This window comes from Danio rerio, chromosome 18 (genome assembly GCF_049306965.1).
Source record: "Danio rerio strain Tuebingen ecotype United States chromosome 18, GRCz12tu, whole genome shotgun sequence".
In the NCBI taxonomy this organism is placed as follows: Eukaryota; Metazoa; Chordata; class Actinopteri; order Cypriniformes; family Danionidae; genus Danio; species Danio rerio.
Window position 1 is genome coordinate 41,945,762 of NC_133193.1, and position 25,379 is coordinate 41,971,140.

Here is a 25,379-nt window from a genome sequence, read left to right on the forward strand (position 1 = left end):
ATATATGAGCGTCATCTTCACTGTGTGGATATTTATAACAAGACGGAGCCTATAACATCACTGCCTCCTTTTCATTTTCATTGAAAATACGAAACATACCCTCTCTTTTGCTGAATATCAGTTTTAATAATCAATAATGGCCATTATAAAAGTATAACGTACAATAAGTTTATACATTAAAGGAAATAAAGGCAAGCAATCAGTCAATATACCGAATTTATGTGGTTACATTAACTTATCCTTGCCCACAGCTAAAGCACGTTTCCTGAGAACAAGGAATAGTTCAAAAGACCAAAGTCGAGGAATATGTCATTATATAAAGACAACAAGATGAATGAAATATCACGTTTAGCCAATATAGTGAGATTAGATCTGGCGGGAGATCTTTGATGAGCAGTCCAATGAGCACAGGTCTCATCTAGTTAGATATGCTGTAGCGCATGCCAGAGAGTGAATGAGTGTGTGTGTGTGTGTGTGTGTGTGTGTGTGTGTGGTCACATGATGTCGTTTTGGTGTAGACGGAGAGCTGTTCAGAAACGCTGGGTGAAACGCTAGTGTGGACGTGGATCGTTTTCATTTTAAAACGCCGTTTTAATACTAAAATGCACTTGTGTAAACAAGGCCTTAAACACATACATACAATACTCCATATAAAAACCAGAAACTACACTTTTTTTGCACTGTAACTGACCAACAGTAAAAACAATTTACCTCTTCCCAACAGGGAAAACCACCAACAATCAAAAATGCATGATTATATGGTGTCATGGCTATTTGTTCAAAAAAATGTCATTATAGTGGAAGTTAACGGGGCAAAAACAGCCACAAACATAACGAAAGGTAGTCAATTTAAGCATATTGTTGAGTTACTGAAAAACTCCAAAGTATTTTTCCAAAATTTTTGTCAAAATAAGATTTGTCACCAAAAGTGACTCCACTTGCTTCTACAAACAGAGAACGTTGTGGCCAAATTAAGATTTAAAATCAACTCAGCATGGATGAAAACAACCCCAACTGCACACAAGGGATAACTTAAAGGCATCATTAACAAATCTATATTTAGCATGATCCGTAACTCTTATGTTTTTTGCATGTTGATAATTCTGAACATCTTAAATCTTCAGCGTCAGGAGCTGGAGTCTGAGAACAAGAAGCTGAAGCATGATCTGAATCAGATGCGTCAGTCTCTCAGAGGCGGCGCTGAGGCCGGTTCTGGTGCTCCTGGTTCTCCTGCGTACACCGTTCTTCTGGATCAGCTCAATGCCTCCAACGAGGAACTGGAAGTGCGCAAAGAGGAGGTGCTCATCCTGCGCTCACAGCTCGTCAGTCAGAAAGAAGCCATGCAGCACAAGGTCAGATGCCAAAACTCACATCAGGACTCATATCTGCTCAAATCTGTCACTAACATTCTACTCTTCTTGAGTGTTGTTGACATTTCTAACTTTTGACTCATTTCTGCTTTTGTCTCGTGTTGCATTCATAACAGGATGAGAAGGTATGTTGGTCAGACAGAATAACAGTCATTTTACATCAGTTTGTGTCTCTAAAATGTTATTGTTTAGTGTTAAGGTGGCCACTTTGAAATATTAGCTTTCAAAAATAGAAATGATTTGTTTGTGTTTAGTTTTGAGTAAGTGAAAGAAATGTTTTTATAGGGTCTAAAAGTCTCCTATAAAGTAAAGCTTTATAGTAAAAAAACAACAACAACATAAATGTGTTTATTTTCTTTTACTATTATAATGATAAAATAAAATAATTATATATATATATATATATATATATATATATATATATATATATATATATATATATATATATGTATATATATATATATATATATATATATATATATATATATATGTATATATATATATATGTATATTCATTATATTATAATCTATTATCAATATAATAATAATAATAATAATAATGATGATATTTATAATAATTTTTATTATAATTAACAACATATACAAATATATAACTAATTTATTCATTTTTGATCATAGATTACTTATAATAATAAGTAATAATTCTTCTTATTTTGAATGATTATCAAAGTGTTAATGATTCTGCCAATAATTAGAAGTTGTGTTTTACCCCAATTTGTTCTTCAATTATTTAATGAAATATTGTCACAAGCATTGGCAAATGTTAAAGTATAAAATGTTAGTTTAAAACCCTGTTGTTGTTATTTATTTATTTATTTATTTATTTATAATATTTTTAATCATTAGTACATTGTAAAAAAACTTCCAGACCTACAGTAACTATTACAGTAACAATTAACTAATTACTTATATTTAATACTATTTAAGTTATGAGGGTATTTTTTCAAACATGCTCTTAAATACATTTTACACATCTGTTTATAAAAAGTGTAAAACAATATTCTTTTTAGCTGAGGATGAAGTGAGTTGCTGCACTAAATCTGTCACTTGTGTTGTATCTGATGTGTACAGTAACTGTCTGAAATAACTGAAAGTGCACTGGTGTGAATGTGAATCTCCTGTGTTTGTTTAGACGACTATGACTGAACCTCTGCCATACATTGAGGATGTGCAGAAGCTCACTGATGCCAAGGAGATCTCACAGGCCTACATGGGCCTCAAAGACACCAACAGGTATATTACTTTAGTTTACATTACTTTCACCACCTGTTGGTCGCTTGCATGAATCCATTACAGGAACTTACTAAATGTGTCCACCATCTATCATTATGTATGTAATGTGTTTAGTCTGTTTTTCTGTCCTATTTGTTGTGAAGTGATGCTTCATGCTCATGTTATACAACAGAAGTTCTTCAACTTTAAATTGCAACAATCCGAGTTAGTGGTGTAATGAATCACAAATCTCATGCTTCGAATTAGAAATCTGTGCGGTACAAAATTTAGAATCCCGCTCCCGCCAGGTTTTAGCCCGAACCCGACCGCTCCCGCTTATATTCAGCATTTGTTGTCCCGCTGCCTAACCCGGCCTGTTTTCTACCCGCCGCGCCCGTTCCCGCTAATTAGCGGGGGGTGGGGGGGGATGGGGGGGTTGGTGTTGGAAGGACAAAACTGAAAACCAGCTATACAGAGTCCAGACAGCCTATAACAAGCTGTCTGTATAAACACACACACACACACACACACACAGAACAATAGCTCTCTCTCTCATTCGCACACGCACAGACACACACACAGCAACAAACAAGCTAAATGCAGCATCACGCTGTCTCAGTCACATACATACGCTTGCTTGCTCGCTCGGGAGTCAGGAGCGATATTGTTGGACTCCCGTCCAAAATTAAACCATTTACCGACCGCTCCCGTGCTTTATTCGGAAATTTATTTCTGCGCTGCAGAAATCTGGTCGGGTCCCGCGGCTGTACTGCAGAATGCAGTACTAATGCAGACCTCTAGTTCGAATCACATTATGTGTTTTTTTGTCACGGATCGGACCATTGTTCGAATCAGACAAAAACGGGAGGAGACAATTGTAATTTGTTTTCCATTATTACAAAAACAGTAATTTTGGTTTTAACAAACAGAACTTAGAACCTGTAATTTTATTAAAAATAAAATCAGGAATTAATCAGCTGAATAAAAAAAAAATAATTGTAAAACATTCAAATTTTACTGTTACCACTACTGTTGCTGATGACACTAAATGTAGGATGTGTATATTTAGTATAAAATTTATATTTAAATATATTTTCAATAAAATGATTCAGTTATTCGCTCATAAAACTGCATGTTTTATTGCTAGTCTGCTAGATGTGTAATTTTTAAGGAATTATTCAGTGTCATATTTTTGATAACTAATCGTCGCCACCTATTGGTTAAATAATGTAATTGCCTACAACTTTCTTTTTTTTTAGCAACAAGTTAAATGCATATGATGGTGATTTTAATTTTTACCATAAACATCAGTTTGTTATATCTGAACTATAAATTGTTATACCAGTACTTCTGAGTTATTTGTATGTTTATAATTACATAAATAACTCAAAAGACTAAAGACTGAATCACTTAGGATTAGTAAACCCTCATTTATAATTTGTTGCATGGGTGTTGCGTGGGTGTCATGTAAAGATCCCAATCTTTACATGATTAATTGTGCAGCTTTCACTGAATGCAATAAAGTAGGCTAAACAATTAGTGACAGAAAACACCTTTAATGAAACCCACCACATTCCGAATATCCTACCACAACTTCTTTCGTCATCATTATATTTTACAGGAAAGCCGAAACGCTTTCATACTGTACCTATGATTTGAATGATATGAGAGAGGATATTTCTATGATCGTTACAAATTAAGGATTAATCTACCAGAAAAAATAAAAAATAAATATTAATCCGCAGGCCACTTGTGTTCCAAACCATGGGTTATGGTCCGTACAATGCACGGATCAACCATGATCCGTTACACTCCTAATCAGAGTGTTATTACTGGTAATATATTAAATGTACATTTTGTCATTTATATGCTATAAAGCCATTCAAAACCCAATTGGAGCAAAAATGTATACTTTTTTGTTATTATCGAGTTAAAGCAATATTATATTAACAATAATGATTATTTTATAGAGTGTTAACACAGTTTTTATTAATAATTTAATAGTCCATTGCTCATTGTCATAGACAAACAATGGGTCACAGGAGGGGTAGGGGTTGAACACTTGCTTGGGATAGATGCCATCCAGCATCTTAACCAATACAGGGTTAACACTTAACACCTTACTAGCTCTAGTTTACTCTCGGAATGTTTTTAAGAAATTTTCTGCTTCAGTTGAATTACTTGAACTTGAATATTAAAAAAATCAAAAATTCTGCTGTGGACAACCTTAAATCGCCCCAAACGCATCTTTCTCCTAGCAAATGTAGCAAACACTTTACTTATTCCACATCATTCACACTGCAAGCATAAATTTGCCTATATGTACATGTTTGCATTGAATTTGTAATCTGTTCACGCAAATAGCTAATTTTGAAAATCCGTGAACAAACGTTCTGAAGTAAACACAGTGGGAACCCTGTAATTCGATCAGTGTGCAGATAGCTTCGATTTTAGATTTAATTTGATTGCATTAATATTTAAGTTCAGATATTTGTACCTATTAAAAAGTAAAGGGAATACTGCCATAAAGAGCTGAAAACGTTATTGCACTTTTTTCATATTTAAGAACTTTTAAAATAAAAGTGCGCAATACACTACCGTTGAATTTTGCTTATAAGAATGTGATTAATTGTACAAAAATTACTCAATTAATCGCGATTAAAAAAAATGAATAATTTCCCAGCACTGTATCAGAACAGGACTAGTATACTTTTACAACTTAATTCATGTCCTCTTGTGACTTTCAGTTTGAGAACCTCTGTTCTGATCTTTGTATTCTTTGCTTCAGACTATCTTCTTTGCAGCATCTCAAGCACCCAATAGTATCTCATCTATCTCCAGACAACTAAAAAACAACCTTTTCATTAGCCTGTGTGTTATATGGATCAGCCCATGTGTGTGTTTGTGTGTCTGGCTCGTCTCTGTCCTGCACAGATCCCCCAGGTTCACACGCAGGCCGACTGAAGTGAACGAGCTCATGAGCAGGTTGAGGTAACAGATGGCCAGGCATGATGAGCAGCTCTCACCGCATGTGTGTGCAGCTCAGGGCAGAGCATAGACCAGAATATGTGAAGAAAGCTTTGCCAGTCTGTTAACAGGCATGAGCTCTGACTAATATGTAGGCATAGTCTTGCAGTGAGATATTTAACTGTTAGGGTAAAGGCTGGTGTACTTTCGCTGCTTATAGTATTGTCAGATACAAGGTTCTTAGACAGGAATCTTTCTACCTGTACACTACCACTCAAAAATGTGGATTGGTTTAAAAGGAATCTCTTAAACTCACCAAGACATCATTTCTAGTTTTGATCAAAACACTAACTCACTTTGCTTCTGCTTATTTGCTGCTTTATGGTTGCCACAGAGGAATGAACCGCCAATTACTCTGGCATATGTTTTACCAGTGGATGCCATTTCTGTGGCAACCCAGCACTGAGAGTACAACTTTCACGCACACACACACACACACACACACACACACACTCTTCCATTTACATATATATGGCCAATTTTAGTGTATCCACTTCACCTACTGTATACCTCAGGTGTCAAAGTCAGTTCCTGAAGGGCCGCAGCTCTGCACAGTTTAGTTCCAACCCTAATCAAACTAATTGAGTCCTTTAGTGTTGTTTTAAACCTACAGGTGTGTTGAAGCAGTGTTGAAACTAAACTGCACGGCTGAGGCCCTCAAGGAACTGAGTTTGACACTTACACTTACAAATTTTTTATAACTGGTGTAGAGCAAACTCTCTTTTGCTTTAGCGTTTAGAGGAGGGTTTAAATGAAATGGGTTATAACACAGCAACATTTTTATTTATAAATTATACTCCAGGTTGTGATTAATGAATAAACACAGATGAATATATATATATATATATATATATATATATATATATATATATATATATATATATATATATATATATATATATATATATATATATATATATATATATATTTGTTTTTTTTTGTGCCTTGTGCATTTAAGAGTATCTGATACAGAGTACTTAGAGTTTGGTCGGTTCTGTTGAAAAGGTGCAAAACAAAAGAAATATAGCAAATACTTTGGGTGATGGCTTTGCACTTGGTTTAACAGGCTGTGAGAACCACGCTTAGAGCCACATTGTAATACTGATATGCAAAGCAGTGAAACTGGCTGAATGCCATTTCTATGCATGTGAAATAGCTCAATGGCGCCAATGAAAGAATGACATTTTTTTTTATGATTAATTGTTTCAATTCAAATTTGTACCATTATCTTCTTGATGTTTTATGTTTACATTTACTTACATAGTTTTTGTTTGTTTTTTCCCCCTAAATATCTGTCATCTTTTCATAATCTTCATTAATAATCATCTAAATAAGATATACTTGAAGGGTCAGTTCACCAAAATAATTGCAATTTGCTCACCCTTATGTCAATCCAACCCATAGGCAGTTTTTTTTTTTTTTTGGCCATTTCTGTGAATCTCCAATGATTTTGAGAGTATAGGAGTTGAAAACTTAACGTATAAAGTCAAAAATAACTTGACTTTTATTTAAGGTTTACAATGCCAATCCATTTAGAACCTCTTGTGTGGTAAACAAAGCTACTACAGGTCTCTTATATACTGCAATACATTCTCTAAAAGGCAGAATGGGCCTACCCATAAGTAGTTCAATTATCTTTATAACCTAAACGAATTAAGTAAATCAAGTGGTTCAATCATTTGAGGAGACACAAGCACTTTGTATGATGAACTGATTTAATAGAAGATTTTATTGGCTTTGAACATTAATAATTGAACATAAACAATTGAACATTTTTCAAACTTCTCAGTTTGATTTGCAAGAACAAACTTCATTGGTTCTTGTTGAAAGTTCATATGTGCTGCTGTCATGAGCAAGAATGAATTTTGGCTCATCAAACAAGCATGATTGAGCTTCTTTGTGAACATTGTTTGAAAACGTCAAATTAAAGCCTAATTTATTAGAGTGTTGTGTAAAGTTGAACATTCCCTTGTGGTTTGGCGTGAAATCTCAGCTGCACTTGGATTGCACATCGTTCCTCATATATTTCGTTTCAACATGTTACAACCTTTGATGAAGGTTCATAATGCCTGTTAAGTTTCCAACCCAGGCTCATTCTGAAAACGTAGCTCCATGGACGTTTCTGTAGATGGCGAAATATGTCCCGGGAGATACGTATTTGTGCAGTTTTTGTTTTCGCAAATCCACGAGAGGTCGCTGCGCGCATTTTTTTGCATCTCGAACGCCGTTCTCGCATAAAAAGCCGCCGGAGGCCGCTGTTGTCCGACTGACTGAATGAATAAATGATTGACTGGGCGGCCAGCCAATCAGCCGGCCCAGCCACCCTCCTCCTCCTCCTTCCCTAAACCCAAGCAACGATTTACAAAAGCCGTCCAGAAAAAAGAAAAGCCCTCGTCTGATTTTGACCGTGTTTTCAGATTTCACTGAGTTCTCCCGTTATGATCTCATTAGTTTTTGGATTATGTTGTTTGTCTTACCTGATTTCTGAAACCGCTCTTCCCCAGACTCGAACCCGGTCATCTTTGCGGCCAGCTCCCCTCCGGGCCTCCGCTCCACCGACGAAACACGACAAGCTAACCTGACAAACTTGTTGTTGCGGGAAAGCCCTCCACACGGAGGTGAGCCGTCAGCCGGCGAGCACGAAGAAGAGCGGCGTCACACCGCCCCGTATTGTTTGCTTGAAAAAACTAAATGCAGCCATACGTACCTGGCCACATAAATCACGGTCTCCAGAAACGTCAGTGTGGGTTTGTTAAAGACCCTAAAAACTTATAAATTATAAGCTATATGTTAATAATGTAACTAATAATAATAATACAAAAAAACTACAAATATACCATATTCTAAATCTTTTAAAGGCCCAGCATTTTGTTAGAGCCAGATGTTTTTTTTTTTTATTTTTTTTTTTTATTGTTGTTAAAAGTTCAAATGTGCTGGTCTTGTGAGCAAGAATAAACCTTGGCCCATTAAACAAGCATGACTAAGCTTCTGAGTGAACATTGTTTGTTTGAAAAAGTCAATTTAAAGCCTTATTTATCAGAGTTTTGTGTAAAGATGAACACATTTCTTTGTGGTTTGGAATCAAATCTCAGCTGCACTTGAATTGCACACCACTGTTCCTCATATTTTCTTATGTTTTCTGTATTGAGTGTACAGTCCTTTAAAAAAAGGGTTTGTTCACTCAAAAATGTCAAATTATCTCATGATTTACTCACCCTTAAAGTTATAGTTCACCCATACCTAAAAGTTCTGTCATTATTTAATCACACTTTACTTGTTCCAAACCAGTTTGACACAGAGGACGATATCTTGAAGAAAACATGTAATCATTGACTTCCATAGTATTTTTTTGCCTACTATGAATGTCAGTGGTTACAGGTGTTCAGCTTTTTTTTTTTTTTTTTTAATATCTTTTGTGTTCGACAGAATTAAGAAACTCAAAAGGATTTGGAACCACTTGAGGGTAAATAAACAGTGATTATGTTTGTAATTTTGGGTGAACTATTCCTTTAAGGTGTATATGACTTACTTTTTTTGGTCCAATCGAGTCAGGAGTAATTAAAAAAAATATTATCTTTAGCTTTTCTACAATGGAAACAAGTGGCTGATTTTTATCTGTGGTCTAAAACGAATCCATGCATTTTGTAATTGTAAATATCTTTATTTAAAACTTTATAACTTTAGGTAAGCGTCGTCTATCGCCATCACCTTTTTTGAGGTGCACCAAGTTTGGTGTGTCTCTCAGTGAAGAGAGATAAATAAAACACAGTCATGTCCACGTGAGGGCGCTATCGCACCTCAAAAGGAGGAGAAGATGATGACAACAGTGCTAATAAGAAGTTACACAGAAAAACACTTTTTAATATGGATGGATGCGCTTTATTTGACTTCTTTTTTTTGGATTCTGATTAAAATTAGCCTTTCATCGACATTGTACAGCTAAAAAAAAGGTTCATTTTAACAAAACTCAGATTGGAAGTCATGTATATCCAGATGTTAAGCAAATTAAGATATAATTTTAATTTCTTGGTGATCTAACCCTTTAAAAATCTCTAAAATTCCTTAACATGACACTCACATCAACATTTATCTCTTTTGTCTCACGTTTTTTGTTTGTCCCTTTTTTTTTCATCTTTACCATTTCTTTCTTTGTTCCACCCCATCAGATCCCCATTCCCTGACTACCATAAGCTGAATGAGGATGGAGAACTGTGGCTGGTTTATGAAGGGTTAAAGGAAACTAACAGGTTAAAGAACAGAGAGAGATGAGAGCATGTGGAAAAGAGCGTAAAGTCTGAGCGTTCAGCTTTCTCATCTCTCCATCCTCACTGATTTCTAAAATAGTATTCATCTAACCTTGTGCTGTTTAAACATTAGTGCCTGCAGAATGTTCTCCTAGTAGAGCGTCATGGATCAAAACTTGCAAGAACTCTTTGTAGTGTTAATACTTGACTAACCAAAATGAGATTGGATTGCAGAAGTCTTTTTTAAAAACAGCATGTGGAAATAAAGTGGTCATAATTGAGGTCTGAATGATGACTTCTGCACTGCAAGAAGTTCTTCTCTTTTTAGGAATGGTTCACTCAAAATACTGTTTGTTACAACAAGTTTTTAAAATCTTTTATCAAGGTTCATAATGACTTTCAGGTTTTAAAGACCATAAAACTAATAAATAATAAAATAGTTAATAATGATAATACAAAAATGCCACAAATGTACCATATCCCAAATCTTTTGAAGGCTTTGTCTTAGAACCAAATGGTAGATCCATTTTTTAGCTAGTGGATTATAGATTTTGTTTAATTCGATGATAATGAAATGAAAAAAATATTTAATAAAGATAACTGTATTTATGTGAATTAAAATGACATAAATAGCAAAGGTTAAACCAAAATAAAATTGAAAAAAACTTTTTTCCAAGCATTTCGAAATAATAAATAATAAAAAATATGAAAAATTTAATAATAACTATTTCTGAGGGTATTTGCACAATTACATGTGATTTTTTATTATTATTATTTTTGACAGTTCCTTTATACGTCTACACTATTTTGAGGACCTAAAATGCCATGTTTTTATAATAGGTTTTAAAAATTTACTTTTTTTTTTTTTTTACAAGACCGTTATCATCTAATTTATATTAAAATTAAAATAAAGAAGTGTTTGCATCATGTACATGCACATTAAATGTTCAGGAATAATTTTGACTGTTCTGTATACAAAACATTTCAATAATATCAATGAAATTTTCATTTTTTTAGTGCGCTATTGTTAAATGTACCCTTAATCTGATTGTCTATTATAAGACTTCAGAAAGCCTCGAATATAGGTGTATAGAATAGCAGAATTTTATGTTAAATCATCCCAATGTGATACAAAGCAAAATAAAGTCCATTTGAATTTCTCCTTATAGTTGCAAATTGTACAAGTGTTAATAAACCATTACTAATAAATTGTCAGACAGAATCTGCGGACATTTTTGATATTTTTGCACAGAATTTTGTAAAAAAAATAAAAAATAAAAACAAAATTTAATTTATGCTAAATGATTTTTTTTACTTTTATTTAATTTTTACAATGCAAATCCAGTTAGATCCACTTAATTGATAAACAAAGCTAGTCCCTTATATAATATACTGCATCTACTTAAAGACAGAAACTATAACTTTAAAAGGTGTATTGTAGATAAATCATATGAACATTTTAATATTACTGAAATTAATTTCAAAACAGAAAAAAATTAATGTGTGCCTATTAATAAATCAAAACTAGACTGTATAAATTTACTAGAACTCTCTGTTAAGCTGCTTTGACACAATCTACATTGTAAAAGCACTATAGAAATAAAGATAATTGAAATCTTTGAATGAACCATTCCTTTAGTGCTTCTGTCTCAAAACAGAATCTAACACCGCTCTGATAAAGAAACAGTTGAAGTCAAAATGATTAGCCCTCCTAGGAATTTCTTTTTTAAATATTTCCCAAATGATGTTTAACAGAGCAAGGACTTTTTCACAGTATTTCCTTTAATATTTTTTTCTTCTGGAGAAAGTCTTAGTTGTTTTGTTTTATTATTTTAAACCATTTTAAGGTCAATATTATTAGCACTCTTAAGCATTTGTTTTTAATAGTCTACAGAACAAACCGTCATTATACAATGTTTTGCCTAATTACCCTAACTTGCCTGATTATTATGTGCTATTGCCTAATTAAATAATATGTACTGTCATCATGGCAAAGAGAAAAAAAAATCAGTTATTAGAAATGAGTTATTAAAACTGTTATGTTTAGAAATGTCCTGTAAAAATATTCTTTCTATTAAACAAATTGGGGGGAAAATATACAAGGGGGCTAATAGTTCAGGAGGGCTAATTATTCTGACTTCAACTGTAAATTTTTATTAGTATACTCTGCTCAAAACCTGTATCTCTGTGTGTGTCTGCGCAGGCTGTTGGAGTCTCAGTTGCAGGCTCAACGTCGCTCTCATGACAACGAGGTGGAAGTTTTGCGTGGAGAGCTGCACAGTCTTAAGGAGGAGAACAACCGTCAGCAGCAGCTGTTGGCGCAGAACCTGCAACTACCTCCAGAGGCCAGGATTGAAGCCAGTCTACAGCACGAGATCACACGCCTCACCAACGAGAACCTGGTCAGTACAAACACTCCACTCGCGCTTAAATATATGTGGTTCTCAGCATCCAACTGGACTGGCCATTGACTTAAACATAACATTGTTCTTCGGTCAAAGATTAAAACTACAAAAATGTCATCACCTGACATCATAGGTGTATCATAATTATGGATTGATTTGTAGAAGTGAGCAAAAGGCCTGTCACAATAAACAATATATCAACCTATCGCACAACACATGGCCATATATATATATAATTCATTTATTTCCTCAAAATTCTACACACAATACCACATAATGACAATGTGAAAAAAGATTTTTTGAAATTATTGCAAATTTATTAAAAATAAAAATCCTGAAAAATCATATGCACATACGTATTCACAGCCTTTGCTCAACACTTTGTTGATGCACCTTTGGCAGCAATTACAGCCTTCAGTCTTTTTAAATATGATGCCAAAAGCTTCACACTGTTGTTGCCTAATGAAGTCTAAGCTTAAAGTCAACCCCTTCTTACTTAAGCTTTCAATAGATATGATAGGATGATGTTTAATGTAATGATCATAACTGATGTGAATTGTTTGTAGGCGTTCAGACATACCTAACCTGATTTCACCAAGTGACACGTGCCTGGATTAACATCTATGTCGATCCTGGAGCAACATTTCAATCAGCCAATCAGAGTTTAGGAATACGTTCACAGTTTATATTCAATTTAGGCTTACGGTTAGGTTTATGCACTTCTACATGATTGTTATCTCAGGGGTTTTCAAACTGTGGGTCGCGACCCACTAGTGGGTCGCACAGTGAGGAAAGGTGGGGCGTGCAACGTCACTCAGCTGCAGCTATATTTACATTGCGGTGAATCAAAACCAGTATGATAATGAAGAACAACTCTTTACAGACGATTCTGTTTTCCGTTGCAGACTTCTGATACGTCTTCAGGTCAAACCAAATCTAAAAAATAGCCACACAGAAAATATGATCAGTCTTACCTCGATCTTAGTTTTATTACTGGCAGAGGTCCAGAGGGTGAGGATGTCCTGCATTTTCTTTTATGCTTAGAAAAGCTTGCAAGTGTTAGCATGAAACCCTTAAAACTTATTGACACCTGACAACAACACATTTTGCACATGTCAACAGAGGTCGACCATATTCTCTTCTAAAAAAAGAAAAGTATCTTCGTCAACAAAAAATGATCACGGTTATAGTCAGCATCCCACAAAAAGTATTTCGAGCCTCATTTTGTGCATATCGAATCGCAAAATCCAAAAAGCCACTCACCAAATACCTTTGACTGCTTTGAATGGATAAATTTTTAACCTATTTTACCATATTAAAATATTATGGTGGGTCTTGGGATTGAATTACTTGCATAGGTGGGTCCCGAAATAAAAAAGTTTGGGAACCCCTGATCTAACTAATATTCCTTTCTGATTTTGGAAATAATTTACAGTTATGGTCGGGTTTAGGGGTAGGGAATAGGTATGGATTAAATTTATGAGCAAAAATTATGTTCTAGGATCAACATACACTCACCGGCCACTTTATTAGGTACACATTTCTAGTACCAGGTTGGACCCCCTTTTGACTTCAGAACTGCCTTAGTCCTTCATGACATAGATTCAGCAAGGTACTGGAAATATTCCACGGCTGCACATCCAAGCCGCTCACTGGATATTTTCTCTTTTTCTAACCATTCTCTGTAAACCCTAGAGATAGTTGTGCGTGAAAATCCTGGTAGAGCAGCAGTTTATGAAATACTCAGACCAGCCCGTCTGGCACCAACACCCCAATCTGATGCTCAATTTGAACTGTAGCCGATCGTCTTGAATCTGTCTACATGCCTAAATGCATTAAGTTGCTGCCATGTGATTGGCTGATCAGAAATTTGTGTTAACAAGCAGTTGAACATATATACCTAATAAAGTGGCCAGTGAGTGTAGCTGTTAATCCAGGATCGTATCGTACTTGGCAAAATCATGACGTGCGTTTAGATACAGGCTGAATGTCTGGATAACTGATATGAATTCAAATTAAATCCACATTTTAAAGTGGCTCAAAAAGGATATAAAAAATGGGATTTTTATATTTACACTTGTGCCAGATGTGACTTTTTTTTTTTTTTCTGCCAGTGCCTTCTCGTCACAGTGGAGCACACTTTCCCAGTGCTCCCATTGAAAACAAATAAAGAAATAACTCCGTTATCAGTTATGTTCTGTGATTCTGAAAAAATTATTTCAGATTTACTCACTAATGAAATCTTGGAGTGTAATTTTGGGTCTGAGTGCTGTGCCGTGGCGTTTGAGGGCTCGTCTGATGTGGAGGTGTTTCATTCACAGGAACTTCACTCTGATGATCCAAAGGAGTATAAAGCCTACAGAATCAGCATGTTACGCAGGATGGTTGTATGTAGGATTGTGTGTGTACGAGTGTGGGTGTGTGTGTATGTGTGCGCGCATGTATCTGAACACTAACTGGCACTAGTGTGTGTTGCACAGAATCTGAGCTGCGTTGAACTCTTAACTGTGTGTTTAACCCACAGCCGTGTGAATCAGCACACCTTTTTTAATGTTTCTCTCTCAATATCTGGGTGAATTTCACAGAAACCATCTTCCAATATTTATATTATTAATAATTATATATAAAATACAATATATGTGATTTATTTATTTTTTTGTTTTGTTTTAAAGGATGCTTTGTTTTATTTAGCTTACTTTTTTTACATTTTTATGCATTGGAATGGAGTTTTATTTGTGAGATTCACCCAACCTTGTTTCTTTTTCTCTACTTTTTTTCTCCGTTTAATGAGTTGCATGGAGCGATGAAAGACAGAGCTGATATCTTCAGATTGTTGCAGTTTGACCTGCTTTGTCCCGATTAACTAAAATAAACCCTATTTTCCAACTCCTGCCACAGAAACTCTAGTTGTGCTGCTAGCATGATCTGATGATGATATGTGTCTGTGTTGTGACAGGATCTTATGGAGCAGTTGGAGAAACAGGACAAGACCGTTCGTAAGCTGAAGAAACAGCTTAAAGTTTTTGCTAAGAAGATCAATGATCTGGAAGGTACGTGTCATAACTCCGTCCAAGAATGACCTGTAATGTATGAGAATGATCAAATTTACATTTAATATACTCTGTCTTGACCTTTGTTTATGTGAATGTTTGTATATTTATTTAAGGCAGCCATGAGTTTTACTTTTGTTTATGTGGATATTTACCTAGGTAATTTAGGCAGGCACGAGTCTTAGCTTCTGTTTATGTGTATGTTTATGTATTTTAGGCAGACATCAGTCAACTTTTGTTTATGTGAAGTTTTGTCTATGTTTTTTAGGCAGACGTTTATGTAGATGTTTATTTCTTTTAAAGGTGCAGTAGGTGATCTGCCAAAATGCTAACCGGTTAGCATAATACCTTTGAAACACAGTCCCGCCCCTGCTGTCCAAAGTCACGCATCCTGAAACACGAGCACGTGCATGACAGCAGACAACCCACTAGTTCATATCATTCGCCAGTTAGAAATGTAGTTAGTGGTTACTTACATGCTATTTCAGAGCGAATATTAAGAGTAGCGGTAAACAACAGGAGAACATCACAGGCTATCATTGTTCAAAAATGAACCAATGTAAAACCAACTTGACCTCAGTAAAGCAGGCTAGGCGGAATTGCGAAATTGACTTATGTTTTGTTGTTAAACAAAATAAAAATCGACATTATCGATGCTGTAAAAGGTCCCATATGAAACTGAAAATAGCCACATACACATACTACACATAAAAGAAATACTTCAGCCATGGTGTCGTCATTCCTCCAGCGTGCAAAAGTAACTCCAATATTGGTTCAGGATTTCAAAAAGCATTTGTTTTACTGTGACTGGGATTTTCTCGTGTGCACATGAATGCACGGCACGCAAACAGGCGCACATGCAGGCATGTAAGCGCTAATGGTGGATCTGCGTAGACAGAGATGTACCATTGTACAAATCTACATTTGCTGGCAGACAGTTTTGGCTATTTGTCAAGATTATGAGGGATGTCGTCCCGACAATATTTAAGTGGTTGAACTTTTTTTTTTTATGCCTTACCCAGAATATAAAAATACATATAAATATAGTTAAATCATTTACTTTATGAATGTTTGTCTATGTTTTTTAGGCAGACATCAGTCATTTTTTGATTATGTGGGTTTGTTTATATATTTAAGGTGTGCATGAGTCTTAACTTTTGTTTATGTGGATGTTTGTCCATATATTTTTGGCAGGTATGAATCTTCCCTGCTGAAAAATCCAGCTTAAACCAGCCTAAGCTGGTTGGCTGGTTTTAGCTGGTTGACCAGGCTGGTTTTAGAGGGGTTTTGGCCACTTCCAGGCTGGTTTCCAGCCATTTCCAGCCTGGTCTTAGCTGGTCAGGCTGGGAGATGACCAGCTAAAACCAGCTTGACCAGCCTAGCCAAGCTGGAAGTCCAGCCAAAACCAGCTATATCCAGCTTAAACCAGGCTGGTCAAGCTGGTTTTAGCTGGATTTGGCTGGTCATTTTCCAGCCTGACCAGCTAAGACCAGGCTGGAAATGGCTGGAAACCAGCCTGGAAATGGCCAAAACCCCTCTAAAACCAGGCTGGTCGACCAGCTAAAACCAGCCAACCAGCCTAGGCTGGTTTAAGCTGGATTTTTCTGTAGGGTTGAATTATTTTATGTGGAGGTTTGTTTATTTATTTTAGTCAGGCACGAGTCAACTTTTGTTAATATGAACGTTTGTCTATATATTTTAGACAGACATCAGTCAGTGTTAAATTATGTGGATGTTTGTCTGTTGTTTAGGCAGACATAAGTCAGCGTTTGATTATGTGGATGTTTGTTTATATATTTAAGTTGTGGACGAGTCTAAACTTGTCTTTATGTGGATGATATATTATGTATTTTAGGCAATCACAAAGTCTTAACTTTTGCTTATGTGGAAGTTTGTCTATATATTTTTGGCAGGTACAAGTCTTGAATTTAGTTTATGTGGATGTTTGTCTGTATTTTAGGCATGCATGAGTCAACTTTTGTTAATATGAATGTTTGTCTATGTATTTTAGGCAGACATTAGTCAGCATTTGTTTATGTGGATGTTTGTTTAGTATTTTAGGCAATCACAAGTCTTAACTTTTGTTTATGTGGATGTTTGTCTATATGTTTTTGGCAGTCACAAACCTTAAACTTTAGTTTATGAAAATGTCTATGTATTTTAGGCCGACACAAGTCTTAAGTTTTGTTTATGTGGAGGTTTATCTATATATTTTTTGGCACGCATGAGTTTGTATTTTAGATGGGCACAAACTTTAACTTTTGTTGATGTGTTTGTTTGTCTATGTATTTTAGGGGGGCAGATGGACGTGTCTCCCGGACAAACGGCTGACGAGCCCGTTCATCCGGTGAACATTCCACGCAGAGAGAAAGATTTCCAGGGCATGCTGGAATACAAGAAAGAGGATGAACTCAAACTGGTCAAAAATATCATACTTGGTAAGATACATACTGTACACCAACAATTACAAAACTAATAAAGAAATCTATTAAGACATCATACAATCTGTAAGGAGTCGCAGGTTCAACAGTGACAACCGCATTTAAATACAGAAGCAAATGTCCTATATTATCAATACATGTGTACAGAACTTGTCTGGTTCCTGAAAAGGCAATGATTGTTAGTGGTAACTACAGTAATATTCTGGGCCCTCTGCTTGTTTTTATCAAAGTAATAATTAAGTAAGGGCTTGTGTCCAATGAAACCTTATGTACTGCTAAAAATGCAAGTGCTCTTCTGAAAAATCAAAAAATACAGTACAGTAGTTTCTCTTTTAAATTACAAATATAGGCCACTATGCCGAAATAGACAGTTCACTGCCAGTATGCTTTCTATTGTGTGTCGAGCATAACGTTTTACTCACAGCTGATTGCTCTTCACTTCCAGTTTGGTGTGTTATGATTTTAAAGGGGTCATGAACTGAGAAACCAAAATTACCTTGATCTTTGGATATAAAAGAGGTCACAGTACTATGAAAACCTGTAATTTTCAAAGCTCTAAACTTTGTTGGTATTCTAAAAACAGCTTATATTGAGGGCAGTCTGCCAAAATGACAAGAAATGAAATGTTCTGTTCTATGATGTAATAGGGTGGAATAAGCCCCGCCTCCACAGAAAAGCAACACCAACTTTTACTTCACTGCCTGTTCAGCCCTGTTAATATGCAAATCTGTTAGCCAATCAAGTCAGTGGGCGTTAACGTTTGAGTCTGCAGCTATCTGCCACGGCTATTCAAACAGAGAGTTCTGATGAGGGGTCAAAAACAGCACAAAACATAGTCAAATTGCTTCAAAAATAAAATGTAATTTGGTGTAAAAATCTTGATAATATTATTAGTTGACCTCAGCGAATACTCACTCACCCATTTTAAAACCATGTATCCATCAATTCTTATCCCCATTCTAAAATGCCTTAATAAAAGTAAAAAAAGAGGACTATCGCTGACCGCTCCATCTGTAATTTTGCCAGAGCTGAAGCCTCGTGGTGTTGCAGTGAATCTGATACCAGGTCTGCCCGCATACATCCTCTTCATGTGTCTGCGCCATGCTGACTACATCAACGATGACCAGAAAGTGCGATCTCTACTCACCTCCGTCATCAACAGCATCAAGAAGATCCTCAAGGTCTCGAATCACTCACGCAATTCATGTTTATAATGTTGCAACTTACAAAATTTACAAACTGTAAATTTGTATTATAAAAGCATAATCACTGTTAAGAGTAAATAATTAAGAATTGTTGTTTCCCTTTCCCATAACTCCACAGAAACGAGGTGATGACTTTGAGACTGTTTCCTTCTGGTTGGCCAACACATGTCGTTTTCTGCACTGCCTAAAACAGTACAGTGGTGATGAGGTGAGAAATCACACACCAACACAAGAATATGTGAAGTTTATTCATAAACTAATTTCTAGTAGATCACATGTTTATGATTGACCTCAGCTGGTCCTGTGTTAGCTGACCACATGATTTACCAATCAGATGAATCCTAACACACTATAAATGAACAGAGTTTCCTACCTTAGTTATCTTCCACCCTATTCCTCCTCCCTTTCCCTTGATAGGGAGGCATGGTGGCTCAGTGGTTAGCACTGTTGTCTTACAGCAAGAACGTCACTGGTTCAAGTCCTTACTAGGCCAGTCTGTGTTTCTGTGAGGAGTTTACATGTGCTCACATGGGTTTTCCCTGGGTTCTGCGGTTTCCTCCAACACTCCAAAGACGTGACATAAGTGAATTGACTAAACCAATTTGACACCATAGATGAGCTCCTACCTATGCCTTTCAGTCAGCAGTTTATATTTCCCTATAATCTCTCTTAGGTTCTACATAAACCAGGGGAGTTCTCAAGACCTGCCTGAGCTCAATCCTCGCTTTTACTTGATTAAAGTGCAGTAGCTGATATGTAATATTTCATTCACAAATGGACTTTTCAACCCATCGTGTCTATGATTATCCTCCGTCTTCAGTAGTGCTGTTTTTTTTTTCGATTTTTTTTTTTTTCTAACTGGAAGACAAAAAAATATTGAAGTTGAATCCTGACATCTAGTGGACAAACTAAGTAGTGCAAAAATGATTCATAGCCCACATGCGAGCTGCTCATACATTGTATGCATGTTTAGAAAAAAAATCTGACGACAGTATGAGGGTTTAAGAATAATCTTCTGTTGATTTACTTACAGGTCACATTTAAAATGTAACTTGTCTCCAATCCTCCCCAATCTGATTTCAGTCCATAGCTCATTCATTTAAGTGTCATATTGGTCATTTTGATAACCAATTTGAGCGTTTTCATCTCAACCTAATGGAAATGTATTGGAAAAATCTTATTAATTCAACGTTCAAATGGCACTATTAACCCATTGCTCTCCTTATTTCTCTAGCAATTCATGAAGCATAATAGCCCAAAGCAGAACGAACACTGTCTCTCTAACTTTGACCTGGCAGAGTACCGGCAGGTTCTGAGCGATCTGGCCATTCAGATCTACCAGCAGCTCATCAAGTGTATGGAAAACATCCTGCAGCCCATGATCGGTGAGCATGAGACCTCTGGGTCTGTATTTATGTTGATCTGTATCAGAGATGCACCAATTGAACAGCTATAAATTGGAACGTGTGATTTGGTCAGCCAGCCATTTTGTTTTGTTTAATTTTAGTGTATTTCTGTTGCGGACATGCATATAAAATGCATTTTAGTGATAATATAGACCATTTTGAGAGATGTAAACAATAACAACGGTCCCAACATATTTCCTGTTTTACATTTTTAATTTATATATAGCTTCCGGGAATTAAAAAAAAAAACACATATTGATAAATAATGGTATGATAACTGTTATAACATTACCTTATGATTGAATTGCCCCTTGTTACAGTTAGGACATAGTTTGATAACAAGCAATGTTCAAAAAAAATGTTTATAGGCTAATGACATGACCACGTTGCAATAGTCTATTTTACATTACTACAAAGTATGTGGTGTGTAAATTGAGAATGAACAGAGAACAGATGTTACAACAGACTTAAGCTGCGCCTCAAATAGCACACTATGCACTCATGCACTATGTACTTATGCACTTACACACTCAACAGCATAGTATATATGTGTAGTGTCGTTCCAAATGGAGCACTAATGTTTTTTTTCTAGGCGGAAATTCAAACCGTTTCCCTGATGAAGTTTGACGGTTGCCAAATCAGTGAAATGAATGAGCAACCTATTAAATAGTGTGTTCACACTGAAAACTCTAAAAATAATAGTAGGCCTCCGTCGGTCAGTGTTGACCATGGATGACGTATCCTAGCTCTTATCTTGAGGCATGACTGATTGTTTAAGACAGCGTCGTTGGTGGCTGAAGAGACCAATGCGGGAGAGGCATTTTTTACCGCAGCAGTCGCATTGATAGGTGCCTCCCTGGCTGACGCTCTGCACCTTTCGGTGAACTCGCTTGTCCTCTGACGCACGCATCATGTTCTTCTCACCTGACTTGAGCTGTTTGGTCAGGGTGCACCTCCATTTCAGGCGGTCTGCTGCGAGGTCTTCCCAGGACTTGGTGTTTATGTCGAGGGCCTTCATGTCCCTCTTCACGACATCTTTAAATCTCAGAAATGGGCGTCCTGTTGTTCTCTTCCCAGATGAGAGTTCTCCGTAAAGGATATCCTTTGGGATTCTCCCATCCTCCATACGGCACACATGGCCAAGCCAGCGCAGGCGAAGGCCGGCTCGAGTCAAGACTTTGACGTTGGAGACTTTGTCCTGCCAGGTAATGCCCAGAACGCGACGCAGACCTCTTAGGTGGAAGGTGTTCAGTCTCCTCTCCTGTCTTGCATAGGTGGTCCATGTCTCACTCCCATACAGCAGAGTGCTGATGACGCAAGCATTGTACACTGCCATCTTTGTTGCAGTTGTAAGCCTATGGTTTGTCCACACTCGGGTTGTCAGGCGGGCTAGAGTAGAGGCTGCCTTCCCGATCCTCCTGTCAAGCTCAGCATCCAGGGAGAGGTTATCGGTGATGGTGGAGCCCAAGTACGTGAACTGGTGGACGACATCAAGTTGGTAATCATCTACTGTGATGGTTGGTGGAATGGTAGTGTCCTGGCTCAAGACATTTGTTTTTTTTCAAACTGATGGTCAACCCAAAGTCTTTGCAGGCCATGGAAAAACGGCTCATCAGCGACTGTAGTTCTTCTTGGGTGTGTGTGGTGACTGCAGCGTCGTCGGCAAAAAGCATGTCTCTGATCAGCGTCTCGCGAACCTTTGTCTTGGCTTTCAGGCGAGAAAGATTAAATAGCTTGCCATCTGACCTGGTGCGGAGGTAGATTCCTTCCGTTGCTGAACCAAAGGCATGCCTTAGGAGCAGGGCAAAGAAAATTCCGAACAGTGTGGGGGCAAGAACGCAGCCTTGCTTGACGCCACTGCTGATACTGAAAGGCTCAGAGCAACTGCCGTTGAACTGGACTGTTCCCTTCATATCTGTGTGGAAGGATTCAATCAAACTCTGCAGTTTTGGTGGACAGCCAATCTTGGGGAGGATTTTAAAAAGTCCGTCTCTACTGACCAAGTCAAAGGCTTTGGTGAGGTCAATAAAGGAGATGTATAGGGGCATCTGCTGTTCTCTACACTTCTCCTGCAGTTGTCTGAGGGAGAAAATCATGTCTACCGTTGACCGTTCGGCGCGAAAACCACACTGTGACTCTGGGTAAACACGTTCAGCCAGCTTCTGCAGTCGGGCCAAGATGACCTTAGCAAATACTTTTCCAACGATACTAAGAAGGGAGATGCCTCTGTAGTTGTTGCAATCACTTCTCTCACCCTTATTTTTGTAGAGGGTGATGATCTTAGCATCCCTCATATCCTGCGGTACGGCCCCTTCTTTCCAACACTGACAGAGGGCTTTGTGAAGAGGGTGCAGTAGGGAATGCTTGCACTGTTTCAGCAAGTCTGGAGGAATCCCGTCGCTGCCAGGGGCTTTGCCTGAGGCCAGTTTATCGATAGCCTTGCTGAGCTCTTCTGCTGTTGGCTCCTCGTCAAGTTCTTCCATGGTTGGCAGGCATTTAATGACGTCTAGTGCTGCGGAGGTCACTGTGTTCTGTCTAGAGTAGAGGTCGGAGTAGTGTTCCACCCATCTCTCCATCTGTTGTTGCTTGTCGGAGATTATTTCCCCAGTAGATGACTTAAGGGGTGCCGTTTTGCACTGGGTGGGGCCTAGCGCTTTCTTAATGCCGTCGTACATGCCTCTTATGTTCCCCGCTATGGCTGCTTTCTGGATGTCGTTGCTGAGCTCTTGCCAATACTCGTTTGCGCAATATCTGGCAATGTGTTGAGCCTTGCTCCTAGTAATTTAGAATTTAGAATTTAGAATAGAATTTGAAGGTTCTTCTGAGTTGGTGACCGCTTGTATTCTGTCAGGGCCGCTCGCTTGGCTTCTATGCATGGAATCATCGTAGAGGCCTTTGCTTCAAACCAGTCATGCGTCTTTGTGGTCCTCTTTCCAAAAGTTGCCAGGGCAATGCGTTGCATTTTGTTTCGTAGTGATTCCCACATTTCCAGGGCAGAATCACCTGTCTGTGCGGTGTCAAGTTCTTTCACAAGGGTTTCTGCAAATTTCTGCGTCAGATCAGGCTGCGACATCCTGCTGACGTTGATGCGAGGATTCCCTTGTTTCCTTAAACGGTGAAACCTTTTTGGGTTTAACCTGATCTTGCAGCACACTAAGGAGTGGTCTGTGTCGCAATCAGCACTGTGATAAGAGCGAACGTGCAGGACGCAGTTGATAGTTAAGCGGCGAACTAAGATGAGGTCCAGCTGGTGCCAGTGTTTTGACCGCGGATGCCGCCAGGAGACTTTATGCTGGGGCTTGGTCTGGAAGTATGAGTTGGCGATGCACAGGTTGTGAAAAGCGCAAAGCTCGAGCAGGCGTTGGCCGTTCTCGTTCATTTTTCCAATGCCAAATTTGCCTAGGCATGAGGGCCATGATTCGTGGTTTGCACCCACTCTGGCATTGAAATCGCCCAGAAGTACGAGTTGTTCCTTATCAAGGATGTTGTTAATGACAGATGTTAGGTTCCCATAAAACTTATCTTTAGTTTCCCGTGTTGCGTTCAGAGTTGGAGCGTACACGCTGACAAGAGTGAGAGGGCCTGTGGTGGTGTTGAGGCGGAGGGTGAGAAGTCGTTCTGTACCATTTCTGCCAGGTTCTACCATGCTCAGTAAGTTGTTCTTCACAGCAAAAGCCACGCCATGCTGTCTGGGCTCGTCTGGGGCCCTCCCCTGCCAGTAGAAGGTGTAGTCTTTTTCTTTCAGAGTGCCTGAGTCTGCTAGTCGTGTTTCCTGTAGAGCGGCGATGTCTACGTTTAGCCTCAGTAGTTCGTTGTTAATGACAGCTGTTTTTCGCGAATCGTCAATGCCCCGTAAGTCCTCGGAGAGGCCCGTCAGCATTGTACGGACATTCCAGCATCCCAGTTTTAGAGCTGGTCTCTTTCTCTGTGTTATTTTATTGTCTGGTGCGATAGTTGCAGTCTGCTGTTCGAATTGCTCCTATTCCCCATGCACCCAATGAGGAAAGCAGACTGTGGCGGGGCAGTACCTAATTGACTGGGGGCTGCCCAGCTTGAGGCGGGCGGTGACTGTCCAGTGGGACTCGAAGATCCCTCCCACCGTCGGGAGCAGCCCCTGGCGCCTTGCTCTACGCCAACTGAGCTATGGCTTATAACCGGTAAACTACTGCTCCCCGTGTTGTATCCACGCCAGAGTGCTAGCGAGGCTGGAGTGTCCTCTCCAGGGTGTGCGAGATCGGATACTAGCCAGGGCAATGTATTATGGAGGACAGGCTATTGCCCATGTAGCGGGTCCCCCCTCTCCACGTTGTCGATAAATCCAAAGGAACAGCAGGGCTGCTACAGTTTGGTGTCGGCGCCGTCGCAGGAGTTGCCAGAGTAGGGCTGCAAGCAGCGTTAAACTGCCTTAGGGACTCCGACTCCGGATTTTTCCTCGAGGTTTACTCCTGAAGCCTTTTCCATGAATGGATATAGCCGCAAAGCAGCGGAGGTTTGAAGACAGGGTTACCTTCCCCTAGATGATCTGCCTTCCCAGGCTAACGAATATCATCTCCCCGAAGCAACTGGTTGTAAGGCGCCAGTGACCCGCCTGCGCCCCTTCTCCTGTCAGTGAAAACAGTTCCGCCGGGTTTGGTAGCTAAACCACACTTGAAGGCCAGGAGCTGGACTTGGTTGTCAGAGGCTATTTGAGACGCACGCCATATAGGGGTACTTTATAGATAGTGGGAGCTTATCCCCATTACCGCCCCCGGCTATGACAACCTTGGAACTTATTAAAAATAATAAGTACACTTTAATTACCTGGATAATGCACTCATTCAGCCGCTAAAATAATGTGTGGAATGTTGGAGACTTCACGTACTCAACGACTGCATGTTTGCTCACATAGCGGAAGGGGCGGAGCTATCGGGTGCACATGTTGGATAACTTTATTTATTTTGGATGGTGAAAGCAAAATTCTCCTACAAGAGTGATTATAGCGCCTCCCGATGGTGAATG

At 38.2% G+C, this 25,379-nt stretch overlaps 1 protein-coding gene across 22 annotated transcripts in view; it reads left to right on the forward strand.

Annotated features, from left to right (window-relative positions):
• The window catches only part of myo5aa (myosin VAa), a 154,671-nt gene that overhangs the window by 123,759 nt on the left and 5,533 nt on the right, over positions 1-25,379 (forward strand). For 4 of the 22 annotated variants that reach the window (XM_073930026.1, XM_009293798.5, XM_073930030.1 and 1 more), the window contains 9 exons: positions 1,125-1,352; positions 2,524-2,624; positions 12,078-12,276; positions 14,601-14,666; positions 15,236-15,329; positions 17,624-17,767; positions 18,797-18,951; positions 19,094-19,183; positions 20,210-20,360. In XM_073930026.1, coding sequence (XP_073786127.1) covers positions 1,125-1,352; positions 2,524-2,624; positions 12,078-12,276; positions 14,601-14,666; positions 15,236-15,329; positions 17,624-17,767; positions 18,797-18,951; positions 19,094-19,183; positions 20,210-20,360 — 1,228 coding nt within the window. Of the gene's footprint in view, positions 1-1,124; positions 1,353-2,523; positions 2,625-5,537; positions 5,595-9,796; positions 9,878-12,077; positions 12,277-14,600; positions 14,667-15,235; positions 15,330-17,623; positions 17,768-18,796; positions 18,952-19,093; positions 19,184-20,209; positions 20,361-25,379 lie in introns of all 22 variants that reach the window. The other 18 variants (XM_073930027.1, XM_068214932.2, XM_073930031.1 and 15 more) reach the window with 7 other exon arrangements.